Raw genomic sequence first — 23,332 nt, 5'->3', positions numbered from 1 at the left:
AAAGTCAAAGAAAACCAGGCTATCACTCACAATTTATTGTGCTGTTGTGTCTTTTCAGGCTTCTAAAGCCAGGAATGATTTTTTTTAAATTTTATTTTTTTGTGAACATACGTTACAGAGGGGTTACAATTACATGGGCAGGATAATGCGTACATTTCTTACCAAGCATTGCAGCCTCCTTCACATCCCTTCCCAGCCTCCCCCCCACCCCCCCCCACAATTCTCCCCCCCCCACCGCACCAACGTTGTAAAGCTCGTTTTCGACATGACAACTTGTACTTCTCATTGTTGCAACAGGTCTGCCTATATCCTTAAACGACTTGTTTTTCCCCATCTCCTCCACAAGTTATACTGACATCAAATATAGTGAAAGCAGGGGTTATACTGTGGGAGAGGGACATACAAAGCAACAAAGAAATAAACTTATAAATGCGTTAGAAACAAATGCATGAAAGAAAAAAACATTAAAATACATATCTAAGGGTTCATTTTCCTAACATCACATTATCTGACCTTTTCCACTTGACTCATACATATACTAGATATTGCAAATAAGGGAAACCATGGGACCTATGTTTCTTTGGGCTTGGCTTACTTCACTTAATATAATTTTTTCCAAGCCTTTCCATTTCCTAACAAATGGGGCAATGTCATTCTTTCTGATGGAGGAGGCATAGAATTCCATTGTGTATATATACTACATTTTCTTGATCCATTCATCTACTGAGGGGCATCTGGGTTGGTTCCATATCTTAGCTATGGTAAATAATGCTGCAATAAACATAGTTGTGCTGGTAGCTTTAGTGTGGTCTTGTTTGTAAACATTTGGGTAAATGCCCAAAAGTGGGATTGCTGGGTCATAGGGGAGCTCTATGTGGAGTCTTTTGAGGAACCTCCATACTGCTTTCCAAAGTGGTTGAACAAGTTTACATTCCCACCAACAATGAAGTAAGGTTCCCTTCTGTCCACATCCCCTCCAGCATCTGTTGTTAGAGTTCTTGATTTTTGCCATTCTAACTGGAGTGAGCTGGTATCTCAATGTTGTTTTGATTTGCATTTCTTTTATGGCTAGGGATGTTGAGCATTTCATCATGTGTCTATTGGTCATCTTTCTTCTTCAGAGAAGTTTCTCTTTAAGTCTTTAGCCCACTTATTTATTGGGCAGTTGTTACTTTGAGGATTTGTTGTTGGGGGATTTAATTTTTTGAGTTCCAAGTATATTTTAGATATGAGACCCTTGTCTGTTGTATGGCTAGTGGAGATCTTCTCCCAATCCGTGGGCTTTCTATTGATCCTGCTAGCTATGTCCTTTGCCATGCAGAAGCTCTGCAACTTCATGCAATCCCATTTGTCCTACCTTTCTTTGATTTGTTGTGTTTCCAGGTCTCTATTCAGAAAATTTCAGCCTGCGTCAAGGAGACCTAGGGTTTCTCCTATTCCATCCTGTAATGTTTTCAGAGTGTCTGCTTTGACTTCGAGGTCTTTGATCCATTTGGAGTTGATTCTGGTGCAGGGTGATATATAAGGATCTAGCTTTAGTTTTCTACAAGTAGTTAACCAATTTTGCCAGCACCATTTACTGAAGAGGCTGTCTTTCTTCCATTCTATTGTTCAGGAATGATTCTTTAGTCTGACTTGGACTATTTCATTTTGTATTTTATTTGAAGTAGTTCTACTAAGGGGGTTCTAATAAACATGACCTTTGAGGGGGGGAATATGAGCCTTTCAATTTGGGTTTGTCTGATGCTTCCTTGTAGCCAAATTTAGTTATAACTATTTGGTGTGGAGTTCTTTCCCATTATAGAGTATATCGAGAGGCACCGGATATCAAACTGGTTTGTCATACCAGGTGTGTGCATTTCTCACTAAAAAATAGCAGAATTGGGAAAAAAAAAAAAACCCTGAAGGAAGCAGGTACTCCGAGGCAGAGTACTGGGGAGAGAGGTTGGCAGAGAAGACTGGCTTGATTTTCACACCATGCCTGAGCCCCTGGAGGGTGGGTGGAAAGGAGCAGTGGACAAATGGAGGACACCAGGGAAATGGCACAGAGAGGACTAAGAAGCAGAGGATGTGCCCGCTGCAGCCCTGGGCTGGGGAGGCCCAGGGCACTGGGAGAGCCCAGGGCAGCCCCGCAGGGCTGTCACCCCTGGGTGGGGCGGGGGGGGGGGAGGAAGAGGAAGAGGAGGAGGGGGACTGAGGGGAGGAGGGAGGAGGGGAACTGAGGGGAGGGGGGAGGGAGATGAGGAGGGACTGAAGGGGGAGGAGGAGGGGAACTGAGGGGAGGGGGGAGGGAGATGAGGAGGGAGGGGAGGGGGAGAAGGAGGGTTACTGAGGGGAGGAGGGAGGGAGGGGAGGAGGGAGGGAGGGGAGGAGGGAGGGAAGGAGGAGAAGGAGGGGAACTGAGGGGAGAAGGGGAGGGAGATAAGGAGGGAGGGGAGGGGGAGGAGGAGGGGGACTGAGGGGAGGGGGGAGGAAGATGAGGAAGGAGAGGAGGAGGGGGACTGAGGGGAGAGGAGAAGGGAGATGAGGGGGGAGGGGAGGGGGAGGAGGAGGGGGACTGAGGGGAGGGGGGAGGGGAGGGGGAGGAGGAGGGGGACTGAGGGGAGGGGGGAGGGAGATGAGGGGGAGGGGAAGGGGAGGAGGAGGGGGACTGAGGGGAGGGACATGAGGAGGGAGGAGGGAGGGGAGGAGGAGTGGGAGGGAGGGGAGGAAGGCCTCTTTCTCCCTGCGGGGTTCTGTCCTGTGGTGGGTAAGGGAACTGGCCAAGACAAAGCAGGAGAGGCCAGCTTGTTAGGGTACAGCCAAGAGCACCCGGGAGAGGGCGGCTGCCCTGCTGCGACACGGGGGCCCTGGGTGGCCTTGAGGATTGTTCTGAAACATCTTGCAGTCCGGGCTTCCTCAGACCCCTCCGTGGAGGCGTTTTCTGAGCTCCACAGGCGTCTCGGCCCTGTGGTCCCCGCCAAGCCTGCTGAAGAAGGCTCTCCCCACCGTCCGCGACCCCTCCATAGTTTCACGTCTGTCGGGGGCGGGGAAGCTCAGGAGACATCACCTGGGCTGCCTCTCTCAGCCAATAGAGTGCGGGCCCCGCCCACAACCAACGCCCACCCAGGAGCCAGGCCCCGCCCACAACCAACGCCCACCCAGGAGCCAGGCCCCGCCCACAACCAACACCCACCCAGGAGCCAGGCCCCGCCCACAACCAACGCCCACCCAGGAGCCAGGCCCCGCCCACAACCAACGCCCACCCAGGAGTCAGGCCCCGCCCACAACCAACACCCACCCAGGAGCCAGGCCCCGCCCACGCACCAAAAGCCCCGCGCCTACCCCCCAGGCCCCGCCCCCACGCGAACGCGGCCAATCCACGGGCTGCCCAGACGTCACGTGACGACGATCACGTCACTGCAAGTCGGGGCCGGCCTGTTCGGCCTCACGTGAGACCCGAGATCACGTGATTGCGGGCGTCACGTGGTCGCGTGCTTCATTGGGTCTCGGCCGCGGGCTTCCGTGTTCGGGCGCGTGACGGGGTTTTGGGTCCGCGGCCCGCGATGGAGGAGGAAGAGGAGGAAGCGCGGGCGCTGCTGGGGGGCGGCCCTGGCGCGGGGGACCGCGGGGCCCCCGCCACCCCTGGGGCGCTGCCGGCCCTCTGCGACCCCCGCCGCCTGCCGCACCGGCTCCTGGTGCTGCTGCTGATGTGCCTGCTGGGCTTCGGTGAGCGGCGGGGCGGCGCGGGGCGGCGCGGGGACGGGCCCCCTCCCCGGCTCCGGGCGCCCCTGAGTCGGAGGGGCGGAGGACCGGTCTCCTAGTGGCGCGTTCCAGCCCGGGCTTCGGGCCGCAGCCGGGCGAGTTCTACCCACCGCTGCTCCCATCGGGCCCCGGAGGACCGCAGCTGACCCCGGGTCGGGGACGCGGAGGACGGTTGGATCCGCACGCGCCTCTGCGCACGCGCCGCCACGGGGATGTCCAGGGCACCGACTCGGAGACCCCGAGCTCAGCCCGGCCCCGGCCGCCCCGGGCCCTGCGCGGTAGCGTGTGTTGATGTGCACTTTGTCCCGGTCTGCGGACCTCTGGGAATGCAGGAGTGTGCAGCGCTGCTCACACGCGCGCGCACACACACTCACCGTCCTCCTGTTCTCCCCCCCCCTCTTTCTCATGGATGGTTCCACAGCAGTGTTCCTTCCTCGCGCCCCGGGACCGCGCGTGGCGTGGGAGACCGGACGCGCCCGGGTGGTCTTCCGCTCTGCCTCGGTGCGGCGCTCACCTGCCCACGTGGCCGGCCTGGGGGTGGCAGGCGGCACTTAGGACATCGCAGCACCGCGAGAGCCCCTTCTTGAGATAACCTGCGCAGTGCCTTTCCCATGGTGCGGTTCCTGATCTGCTCGGGAACGGTTCTACCAGTTTACTACTAGTTCCGAGCGCAAGAACGTGTTTTCCTCGGAGACGAGCTGCCGTTGTAACCAGCAGGTGGAGGGACTTGGTTTCAGAACTTTGTGCGACAGTGGGTGAAGGTTGAAGTAGGCGTGGAGGGTGCTTTGAGCTTTGCTGTCTTTGCCCCTCGTTTTGTAGCCCTCTTCTCTTTTGTTGGGAAGAGGGTGCCCATCCATGCACTTTATAACGTGGCATTGAATGGCTGGAGGCGTGGTTCAAATGGTGGAGAGTCTGCCTTGCACACAGGAGGCTCGGAATTCAATTAGTACGTGTTTGTGTGTTAATTTTTGTTTCTTTGTACTGGTACCTTTGTGTACTTGGAGAGTTACTGGAGAAATGGCGTCAGTATTAGTCTTCCAAACAATGTCAGTTATTTTACCTTTAAAACCTAATGCGTGTCAAATCTGTCCTCTTTCTGTTTCTAATCCTCAAGAGACATTGGTTTAATTTGATCCTTTAGAACTGTTTTGTATTTTTTCCAATCCTAGCACTACATTTCCTAAGTTGACTTGCAGATGCTGTGTTTGCAGTGTTGAGAATTTGTTTCAAACACTGTTTTAGTTAGAATAGCTAAATTCCTTTCTGCTCTCAAGAAAAGTGACCACAGGTAATGGTGAGGAACTGCTGAGGATGTTTGCAAACTTTTTGGTGTTTGTATATTGACAGCTTTAAAGAAGGAAAATATGGCTGCATCATAAAAGTTAGTAAAATACAGATGGTGCAGTGTGGTGAAAAAATGGACTGTTGACTTTGGAAGTTGTTGCTACCTTGTGGGAGGTCTTTGGCTACAACATCAAAAACACTGGTAGATAAGGAAGTGGTCCAAACAGTTTCCGTTGACTAGCCTATGTAGTAATGTTTAATGTGTTACGTCTTGAAGACTTTTCTGTGGACCTTGCTATTTCTTTTAAAGTATTTGCTTTTTCTTTTCTAGGCAGCTACTTTTGCTATGATATTCCTGCTGCCCTTCAGACTCAGGTTAAGCGGGTGAGTTGATTTCACACTATGGTTTCTTCCCTTTGGACCCTGGTAGCTGCAGAGGTAAGCAGGTGCATCGAGCCTGGCTCTCAGGTTGTCTCTGAAAAATTGAACACCCTTCTTACCAGAGGCACAAACCACAGATACTGCTCTTAAATTGAAATGAGTTGTCACAAAGAATTCATTCATAGCACATGTGTGACTTGAAATTGTTGCGTATTTTAGATAAGTAATTAAGTGCTATTTTCAGTGTGTGTGTGTATGTGTGCACAGGTGTGTGCATGGCAGTTCTGGAACTTGATTTCAGGGCCTGAACACTGTCCCTTAGCTTTTTTACTCAAGGCTAGTTAACACTCTACCACTTGAGTCATAGCTCTACTTCTAGCGTTTTGCTGGTTAATTGGAGATAAGAGTCTCGTGGCTTTTTGCCTAGGCTGGCTTCAGATCTCACCCCTCAGATCTCCGCCTCGCAAGTAGTTAGATGATACATGTGAGCCACTGGCTTGTTCTTTTTTTTTTTTCTTAGAGCGTGGATACTAGCTTCTGAGTATTGTTCATGTCAGTAATCTTAATCTGGTTTTTAATCATAGAAATGTATTTGACATTTACCACATCTGGAGTATTTTCTGTAGTCCGTATAGTCTTTTTCTTTGTAACTGGGAAAAAAAAAACTGGACAGATTGTCCCTTTGTTTGCACTCTGGGGCCGTAAGGGGCCTGGCATTCTTTTCCATAGGGCCGTAACCCCTGTGCAGGCAGTAACAAGAGAGTAGGGACACAGAAGACATAGGCTAGTGGTCCCCAAGCATCCTAGAGTCCACGAAGTCCCCAAAGTGACATGTGGACTCAGGATCCCCGGTGTCGCCATTTACTGGAGCAGAGATGGTCACTCTCAAGAGATTTCAGGGACTGGAAAGACCTACAAACAGATGGTTATGAAACTTAAGACTTACAGATAGATGGTTAAGAAACTTAAGAAGTGGGAAGTGTACCTGCTTTCTAAGTTTGTCAGTTGCTAGCCTTAACTATGTGGAAAGTAGTTTTGTTTTCCTCCCATACAGGACATGCAAGTGAACACCACCAAGTTCATGCTGCTCTACGCCTGGTATTCCTGGCCCAATGTGGTTTTGTGTTTCTTGGGTGGCTTTTTGATAGATCGAGTATTTGGAATACGGTAAGCTTGGACAAAAATCTCACCTCTTGCTATACTCACCTAGTGATTGGGAAACTATTTGTAGAGAGATCCCGTGTAGGCCTGTGTATTTATTGTGAACATTGATAGGATTGTTTCTTGATGGTTTTTCTACCTCTGAGTTGGGTTTGGATCCCTGGTTGGTGAGTGTCATTAAGGTCAGGGTTAATGAGAGCTGGGGAGGAATCTCCAGAGATGATTTGTGTGCAATTTCCCCCCTCCCCAAGCATGAGACAGACGGTCTAGGTCTCCTGAGTGCCACATGGTCCCTTTGCTGCTGCTCTGAGCTGGTTGTAACTTCCTGGTCTTGGGTTTCCTCTTTGTGAACATGGTGAGGAGCCTGCAGCGCTGGCCCTCAGCCTCTGCCTGCCTCTGGCTATGGAACTTGTGTGAGCACTTGCTCTGCATGCTGAGGCCTAGGTGCTCTCTGTCCTGTGATGGGGTGTGTGGCTGCTGCAGACCTGAGTGCCCTGGGGATGTTTGCTGGAGGCCGAGGGGAACCAGGTGGTGTAGTCTTGGTCAGGACTGAGGCAAACTGTTTTGGGACTCAGGTGAATTTTCTGGTATCAGACAACATCAGTAGAACATGGTCCAGCAATGCCACAGGGCTGTGTTTACATAGACACAGTTTCCTGAGATGGCCTTGATTGTTTACTTTGTGATACTGAGCCCCTTGCTTGTCAGGCAGGAGCTCTACCATTTGAGCCACTTCCAGTCCTTTTTTTGCTTTACTTTTCAGGTAGGCTCTAACCTTTTTTTGCCCAGAGTGGACCTCAGATCTCGATCCTCCTACAGAGTTTGATGACAGATGTGCACCACTATACCCAAACTGTTTATGGACAGAGTGTCTCATGTGTGCCTGGCCTGGCTTCTTCCCTCAATCCATCTAATTAATGTCTGCCTCCTGAGCAACTAGGATTATAGGTGTCATCTACCAACCTTATCTGACATTTTATTACTGTGAAGAAACATGAATCACTACTCAGATGTAAAATTTGGATTTGTAATTATATAACATGGTTAATATTTATCTTTTCTAAAGTAGCTTTTAGTTATCAAGAGTTTTGGTCACGCAAGATTAGGATTCATTGGAATCAATTCTAAACTCAATAGAATTATCTGAAGAACTGCCATCTTAAACAGGTTTGAAGATTATTTGATTACGTTTGAAGAGTTGGTAACAGCTTAAAGGAACATTAGCCATTTCTGAAGCCTCTGGGACCCTGGGAGTCTAGATGTGTAACTGGCAGAGAGCTGGGAAAGTTGCTAACCTCAGAGCTGACCACCACTTCCTTTTTTCCTTGGAGGGGTTGCTGAGTGGGTAAAGAAAACGGAAATGAACTGATAGTAACGACTGTGTGACTACTAACAGTAACGTAGGAAGAATTGAAGACTTCTTTTCTCTCCTAAACAGATGGGGCACAATCATCTTCAGCTGCTTTGTTTGCGTTGGACAGGTATGAAAGGCAAAAGCATCTGGTAATCATTTGACAATGACATTTGAATTCCTGTCTAATTAATTCACATGGCAAAGATGTGTTCAGTGAATGTCTAGCTTAATCATTAGTTAACAAGTGCCTACGTGGTATGTTAGTAATAGTCTTAAAGTACACTAGCATTAGTATTTTTAACTTTGCAGATTTTTTAAAAAGAAAATAGAGAAATTGTGATTTATTGTAAATCACTGTTTCTCTTGAATACCTTTTTAAAAATTTTTTGCTGGTTCCAGAGCTTGAACTCAGGGTCTGGGCTCCGTCCCTGAGCTTCTTTTGCTCTAGGCTTGAGCCATAGTGTCACTTCCAGTTTTTTCTGAGTATTTCATTGTAGATAAGAGTCTCATAGAATTTTCTGCCTGGGATGGCTTTGAACCGTGGTCCTCAAATCTCAGCCTTCTGAGTAGCTAGGATTACAGGTGTGAGCCACTAGCGCCCAGCTTCTCTTGAATACCGTGAATTTGTTCTCTCATTGATTCAGTGTTAAACTCTACATTACAGGTCATTTTTGCTCTGGGAGGAATATTTAATGCTTTTTGGCTGATGGAATTTGGGAGGTTTGTGTTTGGGTAAGTTATGTATAACTTCATATATTTTCATGTTTGTGAAGGGTGTTTGTTTGTCTCTTGGTGGTTTTTGGTTTTCAATGTGGGGATTGAACCCAGAACTTCTCACTTGGACGGCCACTTGGACTGCCACTGGCTGAGATGGTGGCAGACACTTGTAGACCTGGAGGTGGTGAAGGTGCCCATGGGTCGCGGAGTATGTGGGACGAACCTGAAGGAACAGAAAACCCAGAAGGTCAGACAGCCTTGAGCCTACGTGTGAGCAGGGGGCCACAGCTCTGTATATTGGCCTGAAAAGCATGCAGTGTCTTGAGCAAGCGTGAACCAGCGTCCCCCTCCGTGACCTTACCAAGCGTGGACCAGCGTCCCCCTGCGTGACCTTACCATACCAAGCATGGACCAGCGTCCCCGTCTGTGACCTTACCAAGTGTGGACAGCGTCCCCCTCCGTGACCTTACCATACCAAGCGTGGACCAGCGTGCCCCTCTGTGACCTTACCAAGCGCTGACCAGCGTTCCCCACCGGTGCTCTGTGGTGGGGTCGCTGCGGGTGGCGTCACCCAGCCTCCTCACATCTGTCCTGGGTTTCAAGGCAGCATAGAAGCGACTCCCGCACCTCAAGTGAAAGGCAGCTCTCATCTGGTTTGGGCCTTGCTCAGGCGTAGGCCTGTGGACAGCTTGTCTCCCTGAGCCTAGAGTCTCAGCTGCAAAGATTCGTAGAAGGCCGGGGGCTAGAATCATCTGGAAGCTCCCAACTCCTGAATTGGACAGCAGGGCTGGGCTGGCTGGAGGAGGACTGCTGCAGGGAGCATCTACACCCCTCCTGGGTGTGTATGCTTGCATGTGTGTGCGCATGCACCATCGGTCACCACGGGGTATCAGCCTCCTGGCCCACCGAGGAGTGGAAGACAGGGTGCTACCCGTGGTGTGGGTGTGCCAGGGGACCACACGTATTGGTTGAAGCACCCAGGGCCCACCCGAGGTGGAGGAGGTGCAGACTCTGCCACATGGGGGGCGGGGGTCCGAACTGGCTTGGAGTGTCTTGAAGAGCGGTGACGTCTCTCTTCCTGTCCTTAGGATTGGTGGCGAATCCTTGGCGGTTGCCCAGAACACGTATGCTGTGAGTTGGTTCAAAGGCAAAGAATTAAACCTGGTGTTCGGACTCCAGCTGAGCATGGCTAGAATTGTGAGTGTGACGACAGATGGGAAGCTAAAGAGGGAGTGGAGAGGTCTTGGGGTTTCTGAGGGAGGGGTGCAGGCGTATCTCAGGGTCACTGAAGGAGGGGTGTTGGAGAGGTCTTGGGGTTTCTGAGGGAGGGGTACAGGGGTGTCTCAGGGTTCCTGAGGGAGGGGTGCTGGAGAGGTCTTGGGGTTCCTGAGGGAGGGGTGCAGGGGTATCTCAGGGTCACTGAAGGAGGGTTGCTGGAGAGGTCCTGGGGTTTCTGAGGGAGGGGTACAGGGGTGTCTCAAGGTTCCTGAGGGAGGGGTGCTGGAGAGGTCCTGGGGTTTCTGAGGGAGGGGTACAGGGGTGTCTCAGGGTTCCTGAGGGAGGGGTGCTGGAGAGGTCCTGGGGTTTCTGAGGGAGGGGTACAGGGGTGTCTCAGGGTTCCTGAGGGAGGGGTGCAGGGGTGTGTCGGAGTTCCTGAGGGAGGTGCAGGGGTGACTCGGGGTTCCTGAGGAAGGGGTGACTCGGGGTCACTGAGGGAGGGGTGCAGGGGTGTGTCGGGGTCGCTGAGGGCGGGCATTGACTTAGACACAGTCCCCTAGAACCAGCAGGGCATTTGCGTGGTGGCGTCTCCTGGCCTCCTGTGGGCTAGCATTCACGCCAGGTGAACATTCATGAGTGCCCTGCCATGATGGTCATGCATGTGGCTCTCCAGGCTCGGCTTGCACATGTCCGTCGGGACACTCACTGTGGGCCGGGGCAGCCACCTGCTGCGGTTCCCATTCACACCAGCCCCACACCCAGGTCCCTCCTCCCATGCCAGCAGCGTCAATTGGCTGCTGCCACTTTTGCCTTTTGTCATTTTGTTGTTTTTAAATCTGTTTATTCTTTTGGTGCTGGTGCTAGGGCTTCAACTCTGGGTCTGAGCATTGTCCCTGACATTTTGAACCACAACTCCATTTCTGGCTTTTTGATGGTTAATTGGAGGTTAGAGTCTCACAGACTTTTCCTGCCTGCCTGGCTTTGAACCTCAGATTGCAGTCTCCTGAGTAGCTCAGCTCACAGGCAGGAGCCACTGCCCAGCGTTAGTTTTACTTCCTCCTGCTTATTTGAGGACGGCTCCCCGGTTCTCAGTCAGGGTTGGTTGTATTGTCCTGAGCTGCCCTGGCCACTCCCCACACCCTGCGTGTCTCTGTATTGCCTGTGTCTCTGCCATCCCAGGTCCTCTTGGAGCATGGCGCCTAGAGCGATCACGGTGTGGAGGTTGTGTCTGGTGGAGGCTACCTGGGAATAATGCTGCATTTATAGTAATGCACCCTGGGAGGCATTTTGGTAGTTGTAAGCTCTATGAACAAATAAAAAAAAAACCTTACCGGGCTGGGAAGATGGCTTAGTGGTAGAGTGCTTGCCTTGCATGCCTGAGACCCTGGGTTCGGTTCCTCAGCACCACATAAGCAAAAAGAAAAAAGCCGGAAGTGACACTGTGGCTCAAGTGGTAGAGCGCTAGCCTTGAGTTGAAGAGCTGAGGGACAGCGCCCAGGCCCAGAGTTCAGGCCCCACAACCGGACCCCAAAAAAACAACAACAACAACAAAAAACCTTGCCCCTGAAAAAAGTCACACTTTCACAGGCAAATAAATGGCATGAAAATGTAAAAAAAAAGAAGCCATGTAAATGAATGTACAGAACGTCTTCACCCTTTGACTTGAGCCATACTTCCAGCACAGCTATTTGCTTATTACTTGGAGATAGATAATTTTGGATTTTTTCTGCCCAGGCTGGCTTCAAATCACAATTCTCTCATCTCAGCCTCCTGAGTAGCTAGGATTATAGACATGAGGCAGCAGTGCCTTCTTTATTTTTTATTTTATTTTATTTTTTGTTGGTCGTGGGGCTTGAACTGTGGGCCTAGGCGCTGTCCCTCAGCAATTCAGCTCAAGGCAAGCACTCTACCACATGAGCCACAGCACCACTTCCAGTTTTCTAGGGATTTATTGGAGATAAGAGTCTCACAGACTTTCTTGCCTGGGCTGGCTTTGAACTGTGATCCTCTGATCTCAGCCTCCTGAGTAGCTGGGATTACTGGTGTGAGCCACCAGTGCCCGGCTCAAGTGCCTTCATTTCTAAAGCGTTTGTCATTGTGCACCATATTATATATTTTTTTATCTCATTAACATGTTGTTCTGTTCTTTATTATATCCAGCACTAAAATAGTGCTATATAGAAGCACAGGTCTATAGTAGAAGCTCAGTAGTTATGAAATGAACGAAGACATCACCTGTCCCTTTTACTGTCTACTTAGATTTAGGAATGTTCAGGGAAGGAATTTTGTTTGTCGGCTTTAGTTTTGAGAAGGGCTGCACTGTTTCTTTGGAGCTCTGGATTTTATAATGTGTTCCATGTTTTCTTTGGCTGCTAGGAAATTGGGAATGTGCTGTGTTATTCTGGATGCTGGCGTTTCCCAATAAACTGCCATTTGTTTTGTGTAACTGACCTTTGGCTTTCTTGTTTTTTTCCTTTGTATTAAAATATTTAAACCTTATCTTCCTGTTTTGTTTGGAACCCAATTATACTTGATTCTCAAGGGTACCATGAGCCTTATTTGTTTCCTGCGAGGCCAACCTGTGGGCAGCTGGGCTTTCATGGTTTCTCTTTTTAGGGAAGCACAGTGAACATGAATCTCATGGGATGGCTGTATTCAAAGGTTGAGGTGTTGCTGGGGTCTGGCGGCCACACCACCCTTGGGGTGACACTGATGATCGGTGAGTGAACTCTGAGGGCCTCATCTCGTCCCTTCTGAGGTACCCTAGGAGGTGAAGGTCCAGAGGGACCGAGGGAGCTGGTTAGAGCGCCCTGGGGCGTAAGGTTATGGTTTTTCCCCCATTCCCAACCCCCAGTTCACTCATTCTTTTTCCTGACAAGAAATAGCTAGTCATTTCTACTTTTTTTTTTTTTTTTTGGTGCTAGTACTGGGCCTTGAACTATGGGCCTGTGCACTACTGTCCTTTAGTGTTTTGCTCAAGGCTGGTACTCTGCCCTTGGAGCTTTGACTCCACTTACGGCTTTTTGGTAGCTAATTGGATATGAGTCTCATAGACTTTCCTGCCTGGGCTGGCTTTGAACTGCAGTCCTCAGATCTCAACTTCCTGGGTAGCTAGGATGACAGACGTGAACCACCAGCTTTATTTCTGTTTTCTTGAACTAGAGGATTGGACGTCCTTGGGTCTTTGTACGTTAGATATTCCAAGAGTGGAAGTGAAAACACACACAGGAATGTGTTCACCTAAGGTATCAGAAGTCTGGCCGCCTTTATCAGATCCAGCCTGTATTCTGGGGCGCTCGGATTCTGTGGGAGTGCGATGTGGGAAGCGGTTGGAACGCCTGGGTTGGGCGTCAGCCTGGGGTCTGTGTTGGCTCTCACTGTTTTGTTATTGTGGACAAGGATGTTGACTTTTGTCTCAGTCTTCTGCAACATGCAAGTCTGGGACCCACACTCTGTGGGTCCCTCTTGTCCCTCAGCTCTCCGGGGGACCCCAGAAAGTGTCCTGTGTGCAGATCCTCAGAGTGCATCCATCTGACAGCACTGCAGGGTGCACACGGCTCCCTGCAGGAACCACAGAGACCAGGGCATGCTGGGGGAAACTTCATGCTCAAGTTTTGCATAGCTTTGTTCCTTGTAATCGCTTGGTACAAAAAGCTTGTTAAACAGGCCGGTGGGAATGTAGTCCTGACAGGATGTGCATCTGACGCCGCTGCTCTCAGCCTCCTCAGCTCCTGGGCCTCCCTCCCCATGCTCTCCAGCCCTACCTGCACCTCCTAGACAGCTGTGGAATTTTGGAGCCAGAAACGACCTCGCTGTCATCAAGTCAAAGTGCCTTATTAGTCAGGTGCCTGTAATCTAGCTAGGCAGGAGGCTGAGCTTAGAAGCCAACATGGGCAGGAGTGTGTGAGACTGTTACCTCCACTTAATCACCAAAAAAACAGAAGTGGAGCTGTGGTTCAAGTGAGATAGATCCCTAGTTTTGAGGGAAAAGCTAAAGGAAAATGCCCAGATCCTGAGTTCCAGCCCCCAGTACCAGAAAAGAAATGAAAGCTGCTATTATTTCACAAATGGTGCATTGGAGCCCAAATAGGCTAAATTCAGTACAGGAGGGAGGGACAGCATAGACCCCTTCTTCCCAGAGTACCTGCCCTGTGCTATTCTCCTCCCCTCCCCCAGAGAACCTGCCCTGTGCTATTCTCCTCCCCTCCCCCAGAGAACCTGCCCTGTGCTGTGCCCCTCCCCTCCCCCAGAGCACCTGCCCTTTGCTGTTCCCTGCCCCTCCCCCAGAGCACCTGCCCTGTGCTGTTCCCTGCCCCCCCCCCCCAGCACCTGTCCTATGCTGTCCCCTTCTCCCTCCCACCCTCCCTGAGCCCCTTGGTTTTCCTGCAGCCTGTGCCTGCCATGTACTGCTCTTGTTAAAGTCTCCTTTTCCCCCTCAGGCTGTGTAACGTGTTTGCTGTCACTAATCTGTGCCGTGGCCCTTGCGTACCTGGATCACAGGGCAGAGAGAATCCTTCATAAAGAACAAGGAAAAACAGGCAGGTGTCGGTAGCAGGCGGGGACTTGGGGATACAGGCCTCGAAGCACCCTGAACCATGATTTGAGCTGTGGCCCTGGTGCCCTGTGGGGTGTCTGAGTAGCATGCACACTTTGTTTTCCATTTCCCTTGTCTCAAGTTTGGTCATGTTTGGCAGGGAATAGGAAAGCAGACGCTCACTGTAGCTGCTGTGTTTTCTTACATCTTTCTAGGTTAGCCTAGAGATGATGATTATGTCATTTCCTGGAAAAGTGTCCATTAGAACTCTGTTACAGAGGTTCATCATGGGATTACAGGCGAGAATTCCTGTGATGTGTGAAATTTGCTCATGGTGATTCCTCTCTCCTCTCCAAGGTGAAGTCATTAAATTAAGTGATATCAAGGACTTCTCCTTACCCCTCTGGCTGATATTTATCATCTGTGTCTGCTACTATGTTGCTGTGTTTCCATTTATTGGACTTGGAAAGTGAGTATTTCTAACTTTCTACTTTTTTTTTTTTGACTGGGCTTGAACTTGGGGCCTTCACTTGCTTTTGACAGGTGCTTGAGCCCTGTTCTTTCACATCTTTCTTGGCTAAAGTTTAATGAGCTCAATCGCGGAAATGTAGGATTTTGTTGTTGTTAATAGCTCATCTTGTTTTTCTGGCTGGTCAGAGTTTGTGTTTACATAGGAATTGTTTATTTCCTTGGATATATTGGGTTTCTAGGCTTAAGTTTAATATTTTTATTACTTTGGAATCATAAAATTAATACTTGATTTAGGGCTGGTGTTAAAATTTCCTCTTCATTCCTTGAGTAGGAATTTTTCCTTTTTTTAAAAATAATAGAGACTGTGTATTAATGTAATGTGACTGGACACATTTCTTTGTAAGGTTATAATTCTACCAGACTTAAAGTCAGGGTTTAGGGCAAATTATTCTTGCTTTATTTTCTTCTCCTTGTTAATTGCTGGCTGTCGTCAGTCAGTATCTTTGTAGGGATGTATTTTTGTATCTTTCTCACCTTTAAAGTGATGCTGCCATTTTCAGTAATAGGAGGCCAGAGCTCTCTTGTTATATCTAGCAAAGACCTTGTGCATACTGCTCTTGAGGACCGGAGTATATTTGGTTTCTGAAGGCTGGTGTGCAAATTTAATGTGGGTCAGTGGAATATTCAGATAAATGCTGGAGCCGTGGAGAGAGTTGACAGTGGAATCAAATAGGGAGGAAGTAATAGGAAAGAAACACTTGTTAAAATGGTATTTTTACTTCATTTTGTCTTTTTCTCTTTTTAATTGTAGAGTTTTCTTCACAGAGAAATTTGGATTTTCTTCCCAGGCAGCGAGTGCAGTTAACAGGTAATATTTTCAATTCTGCCAGGGTCTGTTGCATACTGAATGTGGATCTTAAAACCTAATGTTAGAAGAATAGAACGAATGTGGGTGATGCTGTCCCATTCAGTGTGAGACCAAAGCTGGGCTGGGTCTGAGCCCCTGAGGGGCCCTTTGGACCAGTCAGACTTCGCCTTGCCCAGCACTTAAGGGACTGATCATGTTCCATGCTGTCTCTGCAGCATTGTGTATGTCATCTCAGCTCCTCTGTCCCCGGTGTTTGGACTCCTGGTGGACAAGACTGGAAAGAACATCATCTGGGTCCTGTGTGCAGTGGCCGCCACGCTCCTGTCCCACATGATGCTGGCCTTCACCATGTGGAACCCCTGGATTGCCATGGTAACGTGGGCTGGCACTGGGTGGGTGGGTCCGGCCGGGCCTCAGGCAGGACTGCTAGGCCCGGCTGCTTTGCCCTGACAGCTGGGGGCGGCACCGGGAACAACCACTTGATTACAGTTTCTACAAAACAACTCATTTGCCGAGTATAGGTACAAATTATCTGGAAGGCTTACTTCCTTCAGGTTACTTAACACGCCAATACCCTCTGTGCTGAAGTAGAATTTGAAATACAACAGTCTTACACAGTCAGAATGCTAGTAACTTCCATTTATTTTTCTGAGTTTTATTAAAAAGGCACTTTTATCAAAGGTGGCCCAATATGTGTGGGCCCAGCATGCATTCTTGGTCTTCAGGTTACAAAAGGACGAGGTATTCATCAAGTTCCTGTGTGAGACAGAAATTTTCAAGACCACAGGCTGGAGTGCTGGCTTTAGTAGTAAAACTTGAATGTCTGTGAGAATCTCCACAGAAGTGCTCCTCTGGCCTGCAGTACATGCTTTGCACAAGAATAGTTATGGGGTTGTTTTCAGTGTGTGTCCTGTGGTTTTTGTGGCTCTCTCTCACACGAGCCAGATTGAGCTCCTTCTGCTTGGGCTGTTTGTCAGGCAGCTCCGAGCCAGCCTCAGCTACGATTACAGGCATGAACCACCATTCCTGAAGCTTCTCCAGTAACTTCTCCCCATTGATAACTTCAGCAGTGCTATGCACAATGTCTTCTACTTGCTGGCCTTGGGCATCGCTTTACTATTTGCCAGCCTTGATAGGTGTAGCAGTACTTGGATTGAAGTTGTAACATTTTTTTTCCTTCATTGAGAAAATGTCAGCACTGGGTGATGTCTAACAGTGAGAGATGGGGTAGAAGGAGGGTGGACTGTGTGGTGATGTGGCTTTGATTAATTTGTAATCCCTGCTAACTTCTGGAGAATCAGCTTGCCCCAAGCATGGGCCTGGCCCTCAGCCAGTTGTGTGTGTACGCAAAACCGACCAAGACAGCACATGCCCTGTCACTACGGGATGCTCAGAGTCCAGGCTCTGTGTGTGTATGTGTGTGTGTGTGTGTGTACGTGTGTGTGTGTGTGTGTGTGTGTGTATGTGAGAGGCCTGATGGGAATGCCATGTGCTTGACTGTTCATGTGTGAGCTGCTGGGACACCTGCTATCTGCCCCTTGGATGATGCGCGTGCCTCTCCGTCCCGCTGTCGCAGTGTCTCCTGGGTGTGTCATACTCCCTACTTGCCTGTGCCCTGTGGCCCATGGTGGCTTTCGTTGTTCCTGAGCACCAGTTGGGAACTGCGTACGGCTTGTAAGTACCACTGTGTACGGCTTGTGAGTATACCTAGTAAGTTTCCCTGAGGGCCTAGCCCATCATGAGAATAGCCCGCTCCATTTGGAAAAGTCCACCCTCTGTTCAGGATGGTGCGGGCCAGCACAGGGCTTCTCAGGGGGAAGTGGAGCCCATCCCTGGCCCAGAAGGCAGCAGGCAGCCATGCCTGCAGTGCTCAGGACCCTGCCTGAGGGGAAGGTGCGGGGATCCACCCTAGATAGGCACCGCTGTCGTACCTGTGAGCAGATGGTCTAGTGGCAAAAAGAATGAGAGGTGAAAGGTGCGCTGGCAGTGGCGTGGCGTGGGGCTGGTGGGAGCTGGAAGAGGGGCCTGAGTGGGGCTGTGTCCGTTCTTGCCACAGCATGCAGTCCATCCAGAACCTCGGCCTGGCCGTCATCTCCATTGTTGCTGGCGTGATCCTTGATTCCCGGGGATATTTGTTTTTAGAGGTGTTCTTCATCGCCTGTGTTTCTTGTAAGTATGCCTTGTGGCACCATAGCCTACTGTTACCACTTTTTTTTGGTCAATCGTGGGGCCTTGAACTCTGGGCCTGGGCGCTGTCCCTCAGCTCTTCAGCTCAAGGCGAGCGCTCTACCACTTGAGCCACAGTGCCACTTCACTGTTAGCACTTTTTACCTTTAGTTTTTGTTGTTGTTTTGTCCCCTGCTTAGAAATCAGACCCTTGAGACACAAGGCGCAGATGTGCCTGCTCCTCAGCCTGTGTGCGGCTGTCAGCCAGGGACAGCTCTCTGCCCCGGGATTTCCAGGACATTCTGTCTCCTGTAACACTGCTCTGACCCTGCCCTGACCACGATATCAATACCCTGGCACAGTGGAGCAGTGTGATGGAAGTGTGCATGCAAGTACGCGTGCTAGGAGTGAGATTATGATACAGATACTCCACAGCGGAGCATGTAACGTATGCATAGGTGTGAGATTATGATACAGATACTCCCTTCACAGCGGAGCATGTAATGTAGGAGTGCTGGGTGTGAGGGCTCGTGGTCTCTCCGACCGGCAGATGTCAATTGCTTCTGGGTTGGGTCTCTCAGTGTTTGCTTGCATTGGTCATTGGCTAAAGCTAGGAAGCTGTTGGAAAGCTCTAACTAGAAATCAGTATTGCCTGCAGTCTAGGCTCACAGTCCCTTTTCCTGGACCATAGCACATGTCTTCCACACTTCAGTAACACGTTTCAGTGACACACAGCAATAGTTTGAACAGACTTTCATAGACTGTACTTGAAGTGTGAGAATTGAAGTCTGCTTTATAAGCTGCTTCAGATTTATTTTGCAATCCTTACTGTTAGAATTAAGCCAGTCACAATTTATAATGCCTGGATTTTTTTTGTTAAAAGCATGACCTTTAAAGATTCCAAACAACGAACCACACAGTGTCTTCTTTTGGTCCATTTCTGATGTATTCCAGGGAAACGTACATTCGGCACAAACTAGATCCTGTGCCATTTAAATGTGTATTTATTTATTTTTGCCATGTTAGTTTACAGTAAATTAAATAGCGTCGCTTGGGAAGGGAAAAAGCCAAGCCTCAAGTTCTGAGCTCTCTCCTGGCTGTGGGATTGTGGGCAGGTGAGGACCATGGTTTAATTCTGATTAGTCCACTTGCTGAATGGCATGTAGTTTCTAGACTTGCAGTCCTTCAAAGGCTTCTCCTTTTGGGAGTTCTGTAGCCTCACAAGTGAGAGAGGGGCTGCCAGCAGTTTGGAGGAAGTGCCAGGAAGGACTGGTAGGGGGTCAGGATGGCCTGGGACATGTCGCGCCTCTCCTGGGGCTGTCAGTTCCAGTTCTGGGCTGAGTCGTAGCCATTTCCAAAAAGGAGAAAATTCTGCTTCACTCCTTTCTAGTGATTTTGGAAAACAAAATGGGAACAGTGTTACATTTTAAGTGCCGGTTAGTAAAGGCTTGGTTTTAGTTAGAGTTTACTTTGTAACTGAAAAGAAATACATGTTTTTAAGGGTCCTGTTGTGTGTTTTTCTCCTAGTGTCCCTTTTATCTGTGGTCTTACTTTATCTGGTGAACCGTGCTCGAGGTAAGTAGTTGTGCTGTTCCCATTCAAGTTCCAGAGGATCCTCCGCAGGTCCCTGCATGGCTTCCCACCTCTTTCTGCAGGCCAGGGCTTTATTTAGCCCCTGCCATGGTGACTTTCTGTTCTAGTGATGTAGCACATAACTGTTGTTGGGGCTTCACTTAATTAAAGGGATATTAGGCTTTTCCATCTTAGAGCCAGGTCTGTTACAGTTTTGTAATACCTTGTTTTATTTAAAAAAATAAAGCCGTGTGTGTGTGTGTGTGTGTGTGTGTGTGTGTGTGTGTGTGTGTGTGTGTGTGTGTGTGTGTGTGTGTGTGTGTGTATTTGCAGTTCTTTATTAACTTTTATAACTGCTTGATCCTAAAGGTGTTACGTACTGAGCAGAATGTAATACATATGCTGTTTGAATAATTTTAGGTCATTTCCGTTAGCTTCTTTAATATTCACTGTTAATGGATACTTATTTACTTTATGGTATATCTTTAAAAAATTATCTTTAAATAGTTGTTCAAAGGAGTTTTAATTAAATGAATCAGTTTACAAACACAGTGCCTATTAGTGGGTATTAGTATAATATTCCAAATAAAGAACTTGAAGCAGTAGTAATTCCAAACTTAAAATTAAAAAGCTAAAAGTAGGAATGATTAAGATTCTGTTTTCTCATCTTGCATAGGTTATCTGTATAAATGTTTGCATGGGTATATTGTGTTGTTTTTACATATAAAACAATGGAAAGACTGTTTATTTGTGTTTTAGGTGGGAACTTAAATTATTCTGCTAGACAAAGGGAAGAAATGAAACTTTCTCATACCGAGTAAGTATTGAAAAGCTGCTTTTATTTTGAAGTCTTAAATATTAGCATTTTATTTCAAGTTGTTAGAAATAAGTTTTCTTGTTTTTTGTTTTTTTTTTGGGTGCCAGTACTGGAGCTTGAGCTCAGGGCTTGGGCATTGTCTCTAAGAGATTTGCTTAAGCTTGGTGTACTACCACTTAAACCATAGCTTCACTCTGGATAAGAGTCTTAAGGACTCTCCTGCCCAGATTGACTTTGAAAATTGATCCTTAGATCTCAGCCTCTTGAGTAGCTAGAATTACAGGCGTGAGCCGCTGACACCCTGTAGAAATTCGTCTTTTTCTCTTGAGTCTCACAAGCCTCTGATTATGTCTGTAACCTTGTGGCAAAATGTTTGTTTCAGAAATTTCAAAAGGTGACTATGAGGACCAAACTGTTAAGAATAAAAAGCCCTGGGCTTGAGCTCTTCAGATGTACTGAGAGGTCTGTGGTAGGCAGACTGCCCCAAGTTCCTTTTCTGGACCTATTTTCAATTTTCTCAGATCATTTCCTTTTTTAAAAGTAGTGCTGGCCACTGTTCACCTTGTCCTGCCTTCGCCACGCTGTCCATCTTTTCTGGCTTATTTAGAGCACATAAAAGGGTGATGCATGAGGTTTAATTGCAGTGTAATGGGAACTTTGTCCTAGTGGCCGTCCTGACGGAGCGAAGCGGCTTGGCCTGCTCTACTCGGGGATGATCGTGGCCTGGGCCTTACTTAGCTGGACAGGAAAATCATAAACTCCATGTCTAATTAACAACTGGGCTAGAGATTGAGGCTCTTGAGTTCAAACATGTGTACTGCCCTCTTCCCTCAAAAAAATCAGTTTCCTGTTATTTCCAATACTTTCATAAATCGAATTTTTACTTAAAGATTCACTTTGGAGCTGGGCATCAGTGGCTCTGAGCTCTGAGGATTGCGGTTTGAAGGCAGCCCAGACAGGAAAGTCTATGAGACTCTTGTCCCCAGTTAAAATAAATCACAGAAAAAAACTAGAAGTGGTACCATAGCTCAAGTGGTAGACCGTGCTAACCTTGAGCCAAAGGAGCTCAGGGACAGTGCCTGGGCCCAGAGTTTAAGCCTTAGGACCAGTAAACAAACAAAAAAATACTGTAAGTTTTATGACTTCTTTTTATTTGGTGCTACTGGTCCTGGGGCTTGAACTCTGGGCCTGGGTACTGCCCTTGAGCAATTTTGCTCAAGGCTAGCACTCTACCACTTGATCTACAGCTCCACTTCTAACTTTTATGTGCTTAATTGGAGATCACTTTGAACTGCGATCTGAAGATCTCAGTCTCCTCAGTAGCTAGGACTAGGCCATTCCACATTCAGCTGAAATTTACTTGTCAAGTAGTAATCCGACTAGAAACACATCTTAAGAAAATGATTGGTAATGCTGTGAACCTAAAAACTCGTTATTATTTAAAAAAATTGGAAAAGACATAAATACCTGAAAGTAGGAAAGTAGTTAAATATGATGCATTCACATAATAAGTTACCAGGATTGTGTTGTAGAATTTTTAACATCTAGATACTTAATACACTATGTTAAGATAAAAATGATATTCCAGAAAAGCCTGCAGTGTATGCATATCTTCTGCCCAGCTCCTTGTGGGTGATGCAGTACCAAGAGCTGACCCAAACAGCAGCAGCTCTGTGGAAAGGGAAGGCCACGGGTCCGGCGATTCTCCCCCGTCCCCACATTTTCCACGTTATACTGCTCTGTGTTACTCATACAATTAAGAAGGGTTGCAGAAATGTCCAGAAAAATGTATTATTGTAATTTCTGACACTGTCTTCTAGTGTTTGTAGTCCGGGGTCTTCCTGTTTTCCCTCTAACTCCTCTGATGAGTTGTTGCATTGTCTTGTAGATGAGGAGTTTCCGTGACCAGGCCACGAGAAAGGGCTGCAGATACCTGTGACATGGAACCTCCAGAAATAATGGGTAGCTTTAAAGTTAGAGTTCAGCCCTTAGGAAAAGAATGGGCTGGAAGGTAATATTTGTGTTTCAGGTGTACCTCTGTCAGAGTGTGTTTGTGAAGGCTGCTGTAGCCTTTGTCTCTGGGCTACTAAGAATTCTGCTTCGGGTGGATCACCAGTGGACACTTGAGGAAATTAATGAACTTCACAATTACTGTCAGTAGTAGCAAACATGGGATCTTGTATTGACTTAATTTTCCTGATCTCCTGGGGATGTGGCTCTTGTCTTACAGCAGAAACAAGGCAAAACAGAAAACAAATTCTACAGACAAAATAACTCCAGACTTTATTGGTTGTGGAAGGGCTGTTTATACAGACTAAGTGATGGTATGGTCATGGTGTTCTCTTTGTCATAGAGAAAATGAGGGGCTGGAGGTATGAATTAGTGGTAGAGCTCCTGTCTAACAAGTGTGAGGCCCTGAGTGCAATCCCCAGTACTGTCAAAAAGAAAAACAAAAACCGGACTAAGCCAGGATCTGGTAATCCTAACTACTTAGGAAGCTGATATCTGAGGATCCTAGTTTGAAACCAGCTCAGGCAGGAAAGTCCATGAGACTCTTCTCCAATGAACTCCCAAAAAAGTTGGAAGTGGAACTGTAGCTCAGTGGTAGAGTGCTAGCCTTGAACAAAAAAAGCCCAGGGACAATGCTCAGGCCCTACGTTCAAGCCCCAGGACCAATACACAACAACAGCAAAATACAACAGAAACGGTGAGATGATGAGTGGTGGGAAGTTGCTTCCAGTGTACTAACAGTGCATCGGGGCCGGGGGCGGGGGAGGGAGTGCTCTGCTCGGTCTCCTGTGATGAGGGACATCACTTACAGCACAGGTGCCCACATACTCACTCCCAAGTGCTTCGTAGCCATCTGTGGATGCCAGAATGAAACCCACCATTTTGTATGATGCATACATAGCAATTAAAATAGTAAAGCACTGATTTTAACTTTCATGTATGGAAACTCTATAAGACAAAGTTGGAATAAAGAAAATGAACCTTGTTACAGTCACTGAAAGATTGTAAGAGTAGTTAGTCTTTTTAAAATGTGTA

The 23,332-nt window shown here is 48.2% G+C and overlaps 1 protein-coding gene across 2 annotated transcripts; it reads left to right on the top strand.

Moving 5' to 3' along the window:
• The first annotated feature begins 3,450 nt into the window (after positions 1 to 3,450).
• On the top strand, positions 3,451 to 23,297 carry Mfsd1 (major facilitator superfamily domain containing 1). Of its 2 annotated transcripts, XM_070022862.1 has the most exons (16): positions 3,452 to 3,708; positions 5,360 to 5,412; positions 6,464 to 6,576; positions 8,009 to 8,051; positions 8,589 to 8,656; positions 9,730 to 9,838; positions 12,476 to 12,578; positions 14,299 to 14,397; positions 14,751 to 14,862; positions 15,676 to 15,732; positions 15,948 to 16,104; positions 17,309 to 17,406; positions 17,789 to 17,901; positions 19,426 to 19,473; positions 20,230 to 20,287; positions 22,176 to 23,297. In XM_070022862.1, exons 1-16 carry the CDS (start codon positions 3,546 to 3,548, stop codon positions 22,177 to 22,179), a joined length of 1,398 nt encoding a protein of 465 aa, XP_069878963.1. In that variant the 5' UTR covers positions 3,452 to 3,545; the 3' UTR covers positions 22,180 to 23,297. The 2 variants fall into 2 exon arrangements, with proteins under 2 accessions (XP_069878964.1, XP_069878963.1); XM_070022863.1 differs by lacking the exon at positions 22,176 to 23,297 and having other exon boundaries at positions 3,451 to 3,708; positions 20,230 to 20,291.
• The last annotated feature ends 35 nt before the right edge of the window (positions 23,298 to 23,332 follow it).

Source organism: Dipodomys merriami, unplaced genomic scaffold, assembly GCF_024711535.1.
Source record: "Dipodomys merriami isolate MVZ:Mamm:240054 unplaced genomic scaffold, mDipMer1.0.p SCAF_154, whole genome shotgun sequence".
In the NCBI taxonomy this organism is placed as follows: domain Eukaryota; kingdom Metazoa; phylum Chordata; class Mammalia; order Rodentia; family Heteromyidae; genus Dipodomys; species Dipodomys merriami.
This window is presented reverse-complemented; position numbering and strand designations above follow the sequence as displayed.